Genomic DNA, 17,336 nt, shown 5'->3' on the forward strand with positions numbered 1-17,336 from the left:
AAAGATTATTATGATTATTTTTAAATCTCATTTTTATCTTAAAATTTAATGTTTGGCAATATTTCCTTATATGTTTTAAACTCCTAACAGCTCCTGGTAATTGATTGTCGAAATCACAAATAAAAATATATTTTATAATAAAGTTAATTCTCCTCCTATGGTGACATCATAATCATATTTCCTCATTTTCTTTTTTGTACATTTGAATTAGTCTGTTTTATAATAAAAATTATGACAGACTAAGAACAAGTCCATTTGAGAAGCTTTAATGGCTGGTGGTCGGTTCATTTCGACTACTAGAAAAAAAAGACAGTAACCGGATGACACGACAGGGGGCGGTAATGCAACATGATTGGATTAAAAACTGCTATAAACCCTAGAGACGAAGAAGAAGAGGCTCCGCTCCCTGAACCGGTGTGACGGCAGTGAGCCGAAGGAGCAAACGAGGCTGTCAGCTAGTAAAGAGAGTTCTGTTTCTGACCGGAGACATTTCTCCTGAAACCTTTTACAAAACAGGTAAACCGAGCTGTACTTTAATGTTGCAACGTAACTATTAATTCACGCGTTCTCAGTTGAATTCATTACGACCTCGCTTATCGTGAATTGTTTTAAGTTAAACTTAAGTCGTGGGTTATTCAACTAACTAGCTGTTAGCTGCTGGTTAGTGGAGTTTATTACTCTGCTCGACATCTAGCTTCTTCACTAATTTGCCTCGACGATGAAGAGGTAGAATTTGGAGACATTTTACTACTTTACTATCAAAGTATTTACTGCTTTCTTTCTATATTTATTCTTTGTAGCGTGTTCAAAACTATTTGTTTTGAACAAGCATATTTCGACGTGTGAAAAAAAAAGGTCTTGCCTAGCTTGTAGAGTCTAACACGTTAGGTGAGGTCAAACCCTGCTAGCCTGTTACCTTGACAACAGGGCGGAAGTTTCAAATGGATTAATGTGAAAATTGACAGAAATGTCTCTCAAACATAAGAAAGCTAGACAGACTGCACCTTCTATTTATTCATAGTGACATATTGAATCTACAGTCTTTTTTTCCTCACTTGGAAGCTGTCGTCCTACCTTTAGAGGGACATTATTCAAAAGGTCTTTGTAAAGGTCAAGTACCCTCATGACAAAAGGAGTAAGGTTGGAGTTGAGGAATTACCTGTATAACCTGGAGCGGTTTTTTTTTGTTTGTTTCATTTTTCTGAAAACAGACCAGAGAGGTGAGAAGTTGTGGAGAACATCATGGCGACTGACCAGGAGCCGACCTACACCGTGAAGCTGCTGCAGCTGCTGCTTCTCTCCACCTACTGGGGGATGCAAATTTGGGTCACCTTTATTTCAAGTAGGTGCCACACACAAACAGGATATTTAAGTCACCAGGAGACAAATGTTAACAGCAAAAGATCTAAAGTTCTTTTTATTCGAGCAGACTTTATCATAACTTGTTGTGAGCAGCGCATGTATGGATAATTAAACTTATTCATTGTATGGCGATTTGTGTAGATCTGATGTTGGCACACAGTAAGGAAGTGTTCAGGCATGACACGCAGGATGTTAATGGTTTTGTCAGTTTTCGATGGGACCAGAACCCCGCAGCATTTACAGCGTAGTTTGGACAGTAAATCTGATTCAGCTAATGTTTGTTTATAAAGTGTCAAATTACAAAATAGCTAAAAAAAAAAAAAGTATAGTTTACAATAAAAACTAGAAGTAGCTGAATTTAGCGAGCACGCTTGTAGTGTAAAAATAGTTGTGAGTTGTGATCAGCTGAGGTTATAATGTACTTGATTACTTGTGAGGTTCTGTTTGTTTCTGCAAAAGGCAGCCGGTGAAAACTTTATCTTGTGTCCATCCACCTTGTGACTCTTTCTCTGTCACCGCTGTGTGATCCGCAAGTGTGTGAGAAGAAACGTCTGCAGCACTGGAGATGCTCTCGTAGAGAAAACAAAATGGCACCACAGTATTATTGCTCTGACAATTCAGGTTGTTTTTCAAAGTAGGCACTTTCAAAAGCCGTCGTGGAAGAAGCTCTTGGATGAAAATTCAGAGTTTACGGCATATCTTTGGAAGACAAAATTTGGTGTCAGATTGAGTCTTGTTTTTTTGTTAGTTTTTTAGGACATATATATATATATATCAAAAATTAATTCTTTCTTCCAGAAAATAATAAATTTTTGGTACAGTTGGTATAAAGAGCCTGTTATGCCAACTGTACACCTTAATAACAACAAAACACTGAATGTGTGATAAAAGTAAGAGAATCTGATCCAGCTCCACAAGAACCAGAGGAAGAAAGAAGCTCTGTTCTTGTAATATGAGCTTATGTAGGACATTTCTGATAACATCTGTAAGGATAATGCCTTGTAATTAACTCTGAAATAAATGGGCCTTTTCATTATCTTGACATGCCACATTCTGAACATTTAAATAGAGCTGTCATCCTAATTGATTTGTTGTAAAGAAAGTAGAAAATAACCGACGAAAGAGAAAGATGTTAAAGTTAAGTTGTGAAGTTTGAAAACAATGAAGGAACCTCTTGTAGGCCACAAAACAGCAGCTTCTTAAAAGTACTCTAGAAATACTACCAGTCATGATGGTGAACAAATTAACACTTGACAATCACCGTCAATGCCAACAACCGTTAATGTTGAGAATGATCTTATTAATGATGTTCTAGTTTAAGTATTAACTATTAAGAGAAAAACTGTGATTTCTCTAGGCTTTGTAATGGACAACAACCTGAACAGACACACGTACGGGTTTATTCAGAGTCGTCTTGTTCCGTTCTACCTCCACCTGGGTTCAGCGTGTGCCTTCTTTAACCTCTCCATCTACGCTGTGTATCATCCCAGAGACATACTGGATGACAGGGAATCGTTTCAGGTATGTTGGGGGTTTTTCCTATACGAGTTTATGTAATACTTTACAAAAAATAGTCATTCTACTCCTTTGTCACGTTACAACCACAAACTGCAATGGATTTCTTGTCTTCCTTGATGTCCTTTCTTTTCCTCATAAACCCGATGTTTCGTCTCCAGATCTTCATCTTCTTTGTGTCGGTGACTGTCGCGGCGGTCAACGCTCAGTGGTTTGGCCAAATGACATCAGAGATAATGGCCGACATGCATCTTATCGAGCAGGCGTGCGGCCTGGGTCAGGATATTGGACTTTCGTCTAACCGCGAGGCTTACGCCAAGCTGTGCGAGTCAGATGTGAAATACAAGCACCTCTGCAGGCGCCTGTGGGTGTACCGGCTGCTGTCGTCTCTCTGTAATCTCTGCTGCATTGGCTGCAACTTTTACAGCCTCTCTTACATGGCTGAGAACCTCTCACATCTGTAAAGCCGACACCCTTCAGCTGTACTCCAATCTCTTACTGCGACGCTACCGAAAAAACGAAAGAAATCTTTGATATTTGGCAGCGGTGGACATATTTAAATCCTAAAGCTTTGTTTAATCTGAGGCGAAACGTCGGGCGATCCTCGTTTTCCCTGAATTTTCAGAAGTAATGAAAGGAACGGGCGTCGGTTGGTGGCAGTCGTCCATCTTGTCTCGCCTGAGGATTTTTAGAGATGAATCAGTGGCTGCAGTGCCTCATCTTCCACTTAGATTGGCTGACAGCCGAAGTTGTCTTCAAATTTCTTTTTATTTACCTTTACAGATATAATAAGGTATCCTACTTTTAACTGACGTCAATTGAATGTTTTTGCTATTTAAAAAAAAATGAGGTCATGTAGGAATAGTTGGCTTAATGTGGATTGCACCGTTTCTTTTTAAATACCCACACACCAGAACCTTCACTGAAGGAAGTGCTTCTGCACAGCTCACTCCTGCTCTCCCTGTATAGGGCGGAGTTTCTGCAGTTTTGCTGGTTTGTCTGGCTTTCCTTCCCACCTTTCACATTTCAGAGTGGAAGGGTGTGCTATCTTTAGCTCTCCTGGCTGGTATGTGGTATGAAAACGACGGGTATGAACACTTAGACAGCCGTACAGCAAGCTCCAGGGTAGACTTGCACCGTTACAAAAGTTATGTTTGTCATGGAGGCAGTTCACTCAGTGAGCTTTAAGGCAGCGGGTTGGTCCTGTCATCTGATTGGTTGACTGGACCTTCTATGTCTTTTGGCTGCTGCGAATGGCATCAGTTCAGCTGAGCAACATTCCTAACTGAAGAATTTAGTGATTGCACTGATGCAGAAGTTATTTGGAAGTTTGTTTTTTTTTACATGATTAGAATCTCAGTTCAGGTTTATTTTGATGAATTATCTGTGGTAGCATTATGTAGTATCAAGCTTTTGTTTTCCCCGTGCCTGTGTTAATTAGTAATAAAACGGACAGGTTGCTTACAGCAGCATGCATCCCAATAAAGATGTGTTTTATGAAGAAAACACAAAGAGCCAATCACTACAGATGCGCTCATAAATAACTGTCAACGATTTGCTAAATGTTACTTTATAATGTCGTCTTGCTAGGCGCTATCGTTCCTGGTTGGTGTGGTGCATTACAGCCATCTACTTCCCTTCACATAATGCCACCTAAAGTTTTTAAATGCATAATATTTTTTTAAAGAGTCATCTTTTGTACATAGAGGTGAAGGATTTTAGTTTGGTTTATTTAACAGATTATTTGTACGTCACTATATTTATGTTAAATTATCTGGTAAAGGGAGAAATGGACATCAACAGAAACTAAAATGTTGTCATAGTGGGTGTGATCTGTTATGTTTTCCAACATAACACGTTTGTACTGTTTTATTTTTGCTTTATATCGTGAAAGAAGATATGTACTCAACTGTTTTTTTTTTTTTCAGTTCCTCTTCAAGTATTTTCAAAAATAATATATTGGTAAATTCTCATCTGTTGCTCTGAGTTTTCGTTTTTTTTAAATCTGCTCTGGTTTGTGCTGCTCTTGGATGCACATGTACTGTATCTGAACTGAGGGAAAGTACCACAACCAGAAACTCTGTCCTGAGATATTTGGAGCTGAGTAGACTCTGAAGTTTGGCCTGGACTGGTGAAGGTGTTTTTAAAAAATTTTTAATACGCACAGTAATGGCAAAAGCAATGCAAGGTTATCTGGTAGCAGTTTTAAATTGTATTTTCTTGCGTAAACATGTAAATGTATGAAGAAATGTATGATGTGTCAATATTTATATCTGCTGTATAGGTGAGATGAAGGTTGTAGGGTTACGGTGTTTTGTCTTCTGTTCACATCTGTGGGATTTTTAAACACGTTGTCTAAACATTACTTTTGTTCATTAAAATATTTTTTAAGTTTGTTTCATAATCTGCCATGTTTCATATTTATCAGGGGTAAGAACAAGTAGAATCAGCTTATTTTACACTGTGCAAACAGTGTTTGACAATAAGCACATTTTGCTGCTGTTTGTGGGTTCATATCTAACCAAATAATTTTTATAATCCCTCCAACCCCTTAAGCTACAATGTGCAGTAATAGAACAAAACAAAATAAACAGAGCTCACACTTATTTGTTCATTATGAACTTTGAATGAAGTCGAAGAAGTGACCCACAGTGTGGTTGAAGTTTACTGAGGCTGATTCATAATGGAGGAAACCCAAACCCGAGTGTGATTGGTGAGTTAGCCGCTAGTCCAACTGCTGCGTGACTCGGCACTTAAAACAACCGCTAAACAAACTGAACTCATTTAATGCAAATGTATCCTAATTTGTGCTTAATGAGAAACAGTAAAAACCATTTCAAAACAATTTATATCCATCAACAATAAGCCTTATATAAAAAACATTTATTGAAAGAGAAAAATAAAAAAACAAAAATGCTAATGGTAATTTTTCAATGTAAAAATACATTTTTCCCAGCTACAAATAATTTTTATCAGCATCAATAATTACTCATCTTACAGAGAGAAAAGGAATAACAAAACAGAATAAATATAAAACAAATCCCCTTGTAATACTTTAAAATGCCAGAAACTTGAATTCCTGGATCAGACGATAATCTCCAAGTTTCACCAGTCAAATATAACAGCAGGTGACATTTAGTTTGTTCTGCTTTGTGAGAGCTACCTCTGTTACAAGTGCGAGACAATCATGTAAAAAAAAAAGTTTCAAAAAAAGTACAACGCAAACTAAAACCCCACGAGGCTTTGCTTGCCAAATTCTTCAATCGACACAACCGATTACAGGTTTAAGAATCCAAGAAAATAACCCGAACGACAGAAAACTCTGTAATACTGAAGGAGGAAGATCCAAATAATCTTTTCGTATCGTCTCTCCACATCACTGCCGTACCGTCTGTAACAGATTTACAACAGCATCTGCCAGGAAACTGCAAAACATTAAAGGCTAAAGACGGGGACAGTGCATTTTGTCGTTCTCAGAGGGTACCAAAGTGTAAACAGCAAAAAACAGAAAAGGCTTTAAAAAGAACGGTTCCTTTTAAATGACCATGACTCTTATCCCAGTGATGCGTCAACACGCTCATGCTTACAACAGCTGATGACAATACATAATCCCAAGATTGAACTCTGAAATGTTCAAACCCTGAAATATACAGTTTCCATCTTTAAAAAAAACAAACTAAAAACATCTGAATATAAATATTATTGTTCCCTTGTTCTTAACATTCCCATGTACAGTATTATTATAAGACATGTGAAAACATTATCTAAAAAGTTCTGCAACAAAATCCCTCTGGGGGATTTGGTAGCCATAGCAGCAGCGTGACGGTGCGGCTCCTTTTCCATTAAAGACGCGCAGCGGAAATGGAGAACCACTCCCGGCGTTTCCATCAATTTGCTGCTAGAGCGCCCCATAAATAAAAGTCGTACTAAAAATAGAGTTTTCTCGCTAACCGGCGTCAAATCCAGTGTCTGTCACACGACAACCTTCCCCTTGATCTCATTCTTGGTGCTGTCGCTCGGTTTGTTGGACTGCTCCTCGGTGAGGGTGATGTACGAGTACACCAAGCTGCCCGCAATACTGCAAACGACACACACAGCTAAACGAGTTAGCACGCAACATGTCTTCAAAAGTTTCTAAGTGATCACAGGCCTTTCTTAATGTTCACCAAAACATATACACCTGGTATTTTATGACAATATTAATTAGGAGTAACAGGCGTACTCATCATTTTGTCGCTGAAAACAACTTAAAAACACAACAACCGAGCACATTCAATGACAAAGTGCCTTTTCATACCTTATATTCAAACCTATGAAGTTCGTCCAAGAGAAAATGTAGTCTCCGCTAAACACCATCCCAATGTAGGTCACCAGGACATTCTGCAACATCAATAAAGCAATGCGTTTGGCGTCCGGTTGCATTCGGCTGCAGCTTTAGCGAAACAGCGCGGCTCACCTTAATGCACCCCACGATGGTGGTGGTTAACGCAGAGTTGTACTGTGTGCATAGTACAGTGGAATACATGAGAATAAACCTAGAAACGGGGGTTGGGAAGGAGAAACGTTTAGAAGTTGATGTTTGTTCCAAGAAGTTAGTAGTGATTTAATGTCAAGCATGAGCGGCATCCAGATTTCATCACCCATAAAAACCACATTCATTCAGTGCGATTCCAGATGCGGCTACATGAACACGAATGCGTTCAAAGATCTTACCCCATGACACAAGAGAGGACGAACTGGGAGAGGAAGAACGCATCAGACCAGCCGTCAAACTCTGCTGCCTGCAGTCGGAAACAAAGCGCCGGAATCAGCATGAAATAAAAAGTGCAAATTCATAAATAGGGGGAAGGTGCCTTGCAATTAGGAATCACTGAGTCACTAATTTTGGGTGTGGCAACGTCAGGTTTCAGCAGATGGAAACAGAACGCCGTTCAGTGGAATCGCTGAAAAGGTTTTTAAATTTCCTGGCACCGTTCCCCTCTTTAAGAGCCAGCGCTGATATCCCATAGGCTTTAGAAACGCCGTTAACTGTATCTCTACTGTAGTGATTCGGTCCAGACTTGCTGCTGGAACAGCTAGAACAACTCGGCTAGGTGAATAATGCCGTCTTTGTGCTTCTCGGGCTGCTGAGGCCCAGCTGGGCAGACCACAAGGCCCCTGCCAAGACTTACCAAAAAAAATAAAAAATAAAAAAATAACACACACAAGGAACAGCTCATGTTTACGGCATTCAGTTTAAGAAATTGAACTGATGGACACAATGGAAGTGATACGTTTGTCTAAAAGAGAACATGGAATCACCAAGGATAAATCCAATGTTTTATTTTAATTAAAAGGACCAAAAAAAAAAAAAAAACAACAAAAAGAAGAGTCAACTCACTCACCTTTTGCATATCTCCTGTCACTTCAGCCAATAGCAGAGTGGGCACGATCATAAATAATGCATTATAGTATAATAGTCCATATTTCCCTAACTCCTGTGACACAAAAACAGGAGAAAGGGGGAGTTATTCACTACATTTCCAGACAGAGTACTGACGTCTTGCGTTGCCAAGACGCTGAACCGCTTCTACGCATTCGTCCAGCTCCGTCTCCCATCTTTAACTCCCTCGTTTTACCAGGACGACAGTCCTCCTCTGCACAAGCAGATGGTACACTTTAGACATCGCGGGCTAAATCTGGATCCTGCTGTAATGTGAGAGTTGAGCAATCTGCTCTTGTGACGTAAAACGTTGAAATAAAACAAGCTAAAACTCGCTCCTGCTTTGACAAAGCATTATTGATCCAACTTTTTCCCCCCATGACATGCAAGAAAAGGGATACGAGTGCAGTTTGAAGGTAGTTTCTGAGAGGGAAAAAAACACATTTCAAAGTTGAAGAATTTACTTTGCTAGGAAAATAACTTGACTTAAGAAACAACTGCGACCCATAAATCTCTAAAGGAGGGATTTGATTCTCTAGAGTTAACAGGAACTCAATCGCATCAGGAATCCATCCCAACAATGGCCACCATTCATCAAGATGGTCCCACCACATACCTTTGCATCTAATTTTTGCTTCACGTAGGCTCCATTGGCTGCGGTCAGGACGTCATTCATCAGGATGAAGACGTAGCCTTGCAGGTCAAAGGACAAGTCGGCACTTTAAACATAAAGCAGGCAAAAAAAGGGCATATAAATCAAACTGTCTTTTTTTCTTTTGCCATGTCGTATTTCAGCTTGGCTTCTTTTACTGTAGATGAGCGGCGGTGCTCCTAAAGGTCACAACAACTCTTTTGTGAGCATATATCAAGATAACGGCGCACTTTGTAGAGAAGGTAATCCCGGTGCGGGTAAAAGCCAGGATACCTGGAAACAGTAGAAGCTCACCTTGCGGCTATGAACGCCCCAAGGATCATTGTAAACACTGTCAGCTGGACGGGCCTGGAGAACTTCTTCCTGCCACGGGGGTCAAACACAATGAAACTCAATCCGACCGCTTTGAGGCGCAAAATAATAACCGGCATTACGTTTTGTGTCACATTCAACGTCTGAAGGAGAAAGAAAGTGGGTTATCTTGTCATGGCTAGTCTTACTTCAGCAGAAATCCCTCAGCCAGCATCGTGAAAAGGATGGAGAATCTCCTGAGGACTGTAAACATCGGCAAACTGGTGGCAGAGGACACAAAGTGGAAGAGGTTGAGCCACCGAGTCACGTTATTCTGTGAGATCAGTGCATAGATGAGTACTTACTTGAGCCTTTTGGTACCAAAAAGACCAGTGATTTGATTTCCCACATACAGGAGAGGTAGAGGAAATGTCTGGAAAGGCAAGGATTTAACATCAAGTTTACAATCGCATGAAAAGAAGACAAAGGAAAAAAAAAAAAAAAGACCATCAAATTGTGCATCTTTTATGAACTTGAGTATTTGTGAGTCTTACCTTGTGAGGTATGCTCTCATCCAAATCTGGGAAGGTGATCACCCTCGCAGCCTTGCCCACCCACAGCACAACCACTGTGGCCAACATCTGCACCAAAGACACGCCAGAGGAAATAAGTTCAGCTCTATCTGCCTGGTTTAGTCACCACTGACCCGCATACAAAGAGCCATGAGAAACCCCAACTTACTTGTCCTATTCCCACACATATTGACGAGGGAAACCTGGAGGGACAGATGAAAAAGCACCTCAACATGAGCCAACGTGTACAAAACAAGAAAAAGCAAGAAACGACTTAGAAATACGACCAGGAAAAAGAAGTAAAGTCTCTCTGCGGCAGTGAAGAACCTGGCTAGCGGACAGCGGAGCTAACGGGCTCGGCTGGCTGCCTGCGCTGCCCCAGCCACCGCAACTTCCCAGCCGCTACACTACAGCTAGCTCGGCAGCCTCCCCCCGCCCCCATACACAGCCGCGCTGGCGCTGGAGAAACAGTTACCTGTAGTTAGTGAGGACGCTTTTGTTCACCACGACGATGAGGAACGAGCTGAAACCGTAAAACCCGGCGGCAAACAGCTTCACGAACAGCGTGGAGGGTTTATCCGCCATCACCGGCGACTTCTCACTCAGCTCTCTGTGAGCCTCTGCGCTCCCCCTGCTGCCATCATCGCTTCAGCGGCTCGCTCGCTCCCTCGCAGATGCGCGCAGCGCGCGCGCGCACCACGCCGGAACGTTAGCTGACGTTTTACAACTTCCGCCGCGAGTCTGTAACTCTCCCACGCGGAGCCGTGAAGTTATTTTAGGGTTACATTGAATTGTGTCCTTGTGGTGTTGATATCCAGGAGTTGCAGGGTGAAACGGGAGCCGTTTCCACACATCCGCAGTTCTGAGCTGAAATGTGGACATTCAGCCGTGAACGTTCACGTTTTTTTTTTCAATAACATGGTTTATTATAGTTAGTTAGAGCACAGGGAAATGTTTTCACCAGTGAATATATGCAGTGGTACAATGAACAATTTGTGTGTTGATCAAGAAATTTGTGTTTGGGTGATTAGTTCTTTGTTGTAACAATGCTTCTTGGTAATAGACCTGGAAAACCTATTTCCCTTTAAATAGTTGTACATTTGTGAACAAGACCCACTGTTGAGATGTGGATTTATTGAACTGGCTGAAAGATAAATTGGATATTTATCATTTAACTGGTACCTACTGTACAGAAATACTATACACAACAACAGCCATGGATGCTATCAGTATGGTCAGACACTGCTGTGGGATTCTTCTACTGGTGTTTTTCTCAAGTTAGCCAAAGACATTGTGGATGGATAAACTACATGTGCTATTAGTTGTTATCCTATCCTATTAGTATGCTGTGACTGAAAATGATTAATGAATGGAAAGTTTTACAGTTGGGCAGAGATCTGGTATGACCTGAGATTAGAAACAATGGCACTTGCAAAAAAAAAAAAAAAAAAAACAGGAGGCAGAGCTGCGAACACTAAGAAAAATGAAAACGGAAGTTGAGATGGTTTGGGGATGTGTACGAGAGGGATAGTTAATTTATTTGAAATAAATGTGTTTTTTTTTGGTGTGGAAGGATTTTATAGTTATTTATTTGCTTTACCTTTATTTTACAATATCATCCATTTATTATTATTATTTTAAAGGTATTTAAAGAGACCTTTGCATTTACCTTTTAATAATGTGCTTTGAGTGTCTTGAAGTGCTTTGAGTGTTTTGAAGTGTTTGCTGAAACTCTGGAAGCGGCCTGCTGAGGAGTGAAAAAGGAGGATACCATGAACGAGGCATTCCGGCGTTGATTGCCTAGAGCAGTGGTTCTCAAATGGGGGTACGTGTACCCCTGGGGGTACGTGGAGGTACTGCAGGGGGTACGTGAAGCTTTTCAAAATGGCTTTAAAAAAATCAGTAGGCTCCTCATAATAAGTCTTGGGAAAAATTATTTTGTGAAAAGTTCGATAAAATATAAATGTGTGTTCATGCACTGAATTTTATATTCAGTATTTAGTTTCAATATCCTTTAAAATAAAACGGTTTGACTGGTTTTATACCTTCCTGGTGGTCACCGTCTTCTGTTTTCTTTTTTGTTTAACCATGCAATGTTTGCAATATGGATGTATTTGTCAGGTTCACTGATATAAGTTGTTTGGCTTTAATAAATCAGACAGTGGTTTTACAGCACTGTACCCCTTTTTAATTCCAAAAATGTTTTGCCCGTGTCAGGGGGTACTTGACTAAAAATATATTTTTAAGGGGGTACATCACTGAAAAAAGTTTGAGAACCACTGGCCTAGAGCAGTGGTTCTCAAATGGGGGTACGCGTACCCCTGGGGGTACATGGAGGTACTGCAGGGGGTACGTGAAGCTTTTCAAAATATCTTTAAAAAAATCAGTAGGCTCCTCATAATAAGTCTTCGGAAAAATTATTTTGTAAAAAGTTCAATAAAATATAAATGTGTGTTCATGCACTGAATTTTATATTCAGTATTTACAGGGTATTTACAGCACTGTACCTCTGTTTTATTCCAAAAATGTTTTGCCCGTGTCAGGGGGTACTTGACTAAAAATATATTTTTAAGGGGGTACATCACTGAAAAAAGTTTGAGAACCACTGGCCTAGAGGAACTGCAAACCTATAGTCTTATCTTATGAAATATGCTTTTGAAGATTGTATGAATGAGTTGTGTTCATGTGAGTGTGCAGCTGTTTTCTGCTCCCCCTCCCTTCAGGGCTGCACACTGTCATGTAACTAGGGAGTTCCTAATTCTAATAAAAGCAGGGCAAGACTCAGCTGAAGCTTCAGAGCATAGGCAGAAATCTGTAACTGGGTTTCAACTGTGCTCCCCCTGCAGGTGAAACTAAATTCTGACTCTTGTCTCTTCTTTGTGTCTGTGTTTAGGTCATTTAGACCTAACATTTGGTTTTCTACTTTTAATAAACCTGTGAAACTTTTTTCAGTATTGTAAGTCAAGTTTATTTGCACAGTAGGTTCCAGAAACAAGGCAGTTCAAAGTGCTTTACACATTAGAACATACAATAACCAATTATGAAACAAGCAATAAGTGTTACATCTTGCCAAAAGCCATCTTCAAGAAAATATACATCAAATAAATTGATCAATGTTCCACTTACTACTAATCAGAGGCAGAGTAAACAGGTGGGTTTTAAGCCTGGATTTAAAGGAACTCAGTGTTCCAGCGTCTTTGTGGTTTACTGAACGTTTGTTCCAGGTTTATGGTGCTTCTCCTATGTTTGTCGAATTTTGAGGAACAAAAAAAGCGAAACAAGTTAACACATTTCTTAAAAAATTTATTAACTTATAAAAAAAATAAAATAAAAAATAAAGGCTGTAACAAAAAGCGTGGATAACTGCGAATCCTTTCTGGATGCACTGTACCTCACCTGTTTTAAAACTCTTATCTGACGGTCCATACGGCAGTACATTTCCTATTACCAACAGTGCCGTTGGTGCAGGAATCATTAGGCTAACACTGAATGGAAACCAACATCAAACAGTCACTGAAAGACAGCCAGCTGCCTGACCTGACATAAAGGCCTGTGTGTATTTTGGCAGGTGGTTTTGGGATAAAAAACCTGACGTGTCTCTGATAAGAAATGGGTCTGTGCGTGCGCCACGTTGTCAAAAAGAAGCCCTGCTGCTGGATCAACCCTTCATTCATTCCTCTTTTCCAAGAGACGGAGGACGACACCCGAGGTCAGCCATGTCTGGACTTAACGCATCACTTGGGTACTTTCTGTCGGTGGTGATTTTCGCGGTCTTGGTCCAAACGCTGTTCAGAAAATGGCCTCGGTTTAGCTTTGTGTCCGAGTTCGCCGCCTCCTTCATGCTGGTGGCGTGCTGGCTGGAGATACAGACCATCGTGGAGGTGGGCCAGTGGGCCGGGGGCCTGGGCCAGGACGTGACCGTGACCATGCTGTTTGTGTTGCTGCTAACTCACGGCGTGCTCTGCGCCGGAACGTCGGGGAATCCCAGCCTGGTCGTGCAGAAGTTCCTGCAGCTGGAGGCCGGCGCTCTGCCCACGGCGCTCGCTGTCATGGCCCAGTTCGCCGGGGCTCACCTGGGCCTGCTGGCAGCCAGGTACTACTGGAGCCTGGAGTTGACCGACATGCACATGATCAAAAACCTCATGTCGAGAGAATGCAGCACGTCCCTGCTGGTCTCCGTGGTTCAAGGCTTTTTTACAGAGTGTGCCTGCGCGCTCCTCTTTCATCTCATCCAGTTAAATCTGAGACGCAGATCGGCTCTGATCCGGGTACCCCTGATCGCAGTTCTACTCACTTTCTTCTCTCATGTCGGTGAGTCTGTTCAAACTTCTTTATGCTTATTGGAAGGGATGGGAACTAGGAGTGTCCCGATCCGATATTAATATCGGATTGGGATATGAGCATTGGAATAAATCGACTTGCATCTCCGATAAAAGCATTCTGCTCCGTCATTTTTATCCAGCGCTTGTATCTCAAACGAAGACCCACTGCTTAATAACAAAAGGGTCAGTTCAGTTGTTCTCATACCTATTGTTGTAGACCACTGTTCTCATGTGTAACATCACTTGATCAAGTCTTTTCTAACATTCTACACTACAAAATAAGTAATGAAAGTATGTACGATTCATGCCGACGTTGTAGCTGATCAATTATCAGTACCAGCCATTGCTCAAACTTGCAATATTGGTATTGCATCGGAACTGGAAAAAGTTGCATCGGGACACCCCTACTACGAAGCATCAAATCTGGTTTTATTCAAACGTTTTAAGTCTTTCACATTCAAAAAAGGCTAAACAGCTAATGTCCTGACTTATCCGTTCTATTTCCCAGCCAGGAGCTACACCTCTGCTTTCATGAACCCATCTCTGGCTTATGGACTCACCTTCCACTGTCCTGGATTTACCTTCAAAGAGTATGCATTGGTCTACTGGCTGAGCTCTCTCACAGGTATGTCACATTACTCAACACCAAACGGTGCGTTCGTGTGTGTGTGTCGCAGTCTGTTAACAGTTTCTTTAAAAATTGCTTGTTTCCCAGGGATGATGTTGGCTCTTCTCCTTTACATGGGTCACATTCCCAAGCTTTTTGCCAAGAACCTTCTGTATTTCCAGAAGACACGCTTCAGAGTGCCGAAAGGAGACAAACCGGAAAAGAAGAAAAAGTGACAGATGGTAATAGAAAAAAAAGACTATTACAAGAAATGGTCAATGCTAATAAGAGGTTTACTTTAACTGAGCAGCAAAGGATGCATTATGTGAAATATTTGGAAAAAATGTAAAAAAAAATTAATGTAGCTTCAACTTTGTTTATATTTAGACAAAAAAAAACTTGTGGAAAAAATGCGCAATTTGCAGCATGTATTCAGTGAAATAAATTAAATGAAAAAAATATATTAGCCACTGTATTTATCCAAGGTATGCTTTCTACTTAAAAAAAACAAAACAACCTATGTGCTGGTAGAACTCTGAGCATCATGCGTTTTCGAAGACTGGGACCCATCAGCTTTTGGGCATTTGGGCTGATTTTTAGCTGAAGGGCCTGGATCTGCAAGAAAGGGTGCAAACGTTCCAAAAATTATTTTAGTAATAAAATTCTAAAAATAAAATCTTACCAATAAAAGTGTGAATTCTTTTTTTAAAGAAGAAGAAAAACAAAAAGTTTGCCTATTCACCAGATTGTTTCCGCTGCTCCAGCTGCGCCTCGGGTCGGTCCGCCCACAAACAATGATCTGGATTATTCAGTAGATTCTTGGTCTGGCCGCAGCCGAGACACCTCACTACAGTAAAGCGATTCTTTTTGTTTTTTCCTAATCAAAGTGAGAAAACAGGAATTTATTACTAAAAACTACTGAACAAAGATTAAAAATAAAAGTCAACAACGTCACTGAAATGACTATCTGCCTTACTCCGCTGTCTGGTCGTGGCAGTAACACCGGGGATGAGCAGTGACCAGCATTTCTTACACACAGTTCTCTTCACTGATGGGTCTCTGCAGGAAAATGAGTTCAAATGAAATAAAGTCACAATTTAAAATTCTCTCTGGATGCTGCTCTCCTGCCTGCCGGGGAGTTTATGCCTGCAGGCATTTCTAGGATTATTTTATTTTTATAGCCTGTCCAATTGTTTTTAGGTACTTGATTTTTTGTTTGTTTGTTTTGAGTAAATCTGACAAATGAAAAACTATACCATTTACAGTTTTTCTAAGAAGAATGACTGTCCAATTAAGTTTCTACACGTACAGTGCTTTCTTTCCTTTGTCAAATGCCATTCAGAAAGTTAGGCTTTTAGGTAGGCATCAAGTTATACAACTTATAATGTAATCTCACTCGGGAGATTATGCCCATTTATGAAGAGAGGCAATATAATATTTGCTCAATGCTATTATTTAGAGCTGCTGTGCACAAACTTAAAAATGATACAATTAAAAACAAACATGTTTTTAATCAACTCAAAGGTCTATTAGTTGTTTTTTTTTGCCAGAATATATCTATACATGCAAAAAGTCAATTGATTTAACACATTACTGCATGTTTTTTTTTAAATAGATACAAAATTGGTGCGACTTTAAAATGCTAGAAAAACCCCTTTAACATTTAAACAACAGACATTATCTTGATGTCAGTTGAAAAATTATTTTACGCTCTTTCAAACGTAAGTAACCATTTAAACATAAACACTTTATCAAAAGTATTGATAAAGTAAAGAATAAATTACAAATTTCAACATTTAAAAAGTTGCTACATCGCAAGGAAGTGACGACCTTCACCCATTCCTTCAAAATAAAACCATATTGCTAAAGCTACGTGTCTACCTACTGCCTGAGAACCAGCCGTCTTGCTATCGTTTTCTGCGTGAAGCAGTAGAACCGAGCCAACTCCACGTTGTTTGGGTTTTGAGATAAGACACAGTGCGCAGCCTGAGGAGACACAAAAACCGGAGACGCCGTCGTTTACACCCAATGAGCAAAGTAGCTAACATGTGACTGCTAGCGGCGGTTCGTCAAAACTTTCCCCCACCTGGTACAGGTAGTTCAGTCTTTCGTAGGCTTCTCTGTCTTTCAGATGGACCGCCATTACTAATTCAGGTGTCAAACGGACATTACCGGCGCTCAACTTCGTAGCATCCGAGTTTGGAGCTTCTTACTCCGACGATGGATTTCCGACTGTGCCCTTCAGAATAAAAGCGCCACAGTTCCTGAATAACATAAGAGGCGTGTCCTAGCTGAACACGAACCGAAGGTTGCCGAACTCAAGCTTGCCGTGTGGGCTCGGCACAGATGGGGACTTTTTACACAAACACACACATATATGTGGCGCCCCCTGAAACATTTTGTAAAATTACCTTGTTTTTATTTTTTCAGGCACAAGAATTCGGATACGACGTTACATTTTTGGATCAGTTACTCAATTTAGCAAAATATCACAATTTGTATTTTGTGGATGGCTACTTATTACCACCACAGGAATAACACTTTATTAAGGAAATAACGCTTTTGATTTATATAATCTATAATTTTTGGTTAG

General features: G+C 40.5%; 4 protein-coding genes across 5 annotated transcripts; 2 read left to right on the forward strand and 2 right to left on the reverse strand.

Annotated features, from left to right (window-relative positions):
- The first annotated feature begins 401 nt into the window (after positions 1–401).
- Positions 402–5,278, forward strand: LOC102219372 (transmembrane protein 205-like). Its single transcript, XM_014471396.2, has 4 exons — positions 402–516; positions 1,212–1,342; positions 2,720–2,883; positions 3,039–5,278. Exons 2-4 carry the CDS (start codon positions 1,243–1,245, stop codon positions 3,339–3,341), a joined length of 567 nt encoding a protein of 188 aa, XP_014326882.1. The 5' UTR covers positions 402–516; positions 1,212–1,242; the 3' UTR covers positions 3,342–5,278.
- Positions 4,787–11,683, reverse strand: LOC102219713 (UDP-N-acetylglucosamine/UDP-glucose/GDP-mannose transporter). The gene is made up of 12 exons (XM_005817323.2): positions 10,290–11,683; positions 9,984–10,017; positions 9,797–9,883; positions 9,608–9,675; positions 9,452–9,523; positions 9,246–9,314; positions 8,916–9,018; positions 8,262–8,354; positions 7,591–7,658; positions 7,334–7,412; positions 7,175–7,257; positions 4,787–6,955 (listed from the first exon to the last, which is right to left on the reverse strand). The coding sequence occupies exons 1-12, from the start codon at positions 10,397–10,399 to the stop codon at positions 6,850–6,852; spliced, it is 972 nt and encodes a 323-aa protein (XP_005817380.2). The 5' UTR covers positions 10,400–11,683; the 3' UTR covers positions 4,787–6,849.
- A 1,104-nt stretch (positions 11,684–12,787) lies between these two features.
- Positions 12,788–15,087, forward strand: LOC102228409 (aquaporin-12-like). Of its 2 annotated transcripts, XM_005815597.3 has the most exons (3): positions 12,792–14,125; positions 14,645–14,761; positions 14,852–15,087. In XM_005815597.3, exons 1-3 carry the CDS (start codon positions 13,531–13,533, stop codon positions 14,977–14,979), a joined length of 840 nt encoding a protein of 279 aa, XP_005815654.1. In that variant the 5' UTR covers positions 12,792–13,530; the 3' UTR covers positions 14,980–15,087. The 2 variants fall into 2 exon arrangements, with proteins under 2 accessions (XP_023194677.1, XP_005815654.1); XM_023338909.1 differs by having other exon boundaries at positions 12,788–14,125; positions 14,645–15,087.
- Positions 15,003–16,977, reverse strand: LOC102228671 (ribonuclease P protein subunit p21-like). Its single transcript, XM_005815598.3, has 5 exons — positions 16,830–16,977; positions 16,629–16,729; positions 15,720–15,802; positions 15,486–15,620; positions 15,003–15,358 (listed from the first exon to the last, which is right to left on the reverse strand). The coding sequence occupies exons 1-5, from the start codon at positions 16,884–16,886 to the stop codon at positions 15,261–15,263; spliced, it is 474 nt and encodes a 157-aa protein (XP_005815655.1). The 5' UTR covers positions 16,887–16,977; the 3' UTR covers positions 15,003–15,260.
- Between the last annotated feature and the right edge of the window lie 359 nt (positions 16,978–17,336).

This window comes from Xiphophorus maculatus, chromosome 9, assembly GCF_002775205.1.
Source record: "Xiphophorus maculatus strain JP 163 A chromosome 9, X_maculatus-5.0-male, whole genome shotgun sequence".
NCBI classification, from domain to species: Eukaryota; Metazoa; Chordata; class Actinopteri; order Cyprinodontiformes; family Poeciliidae; genus Xiphophorus; species Xiphophorus maculatus.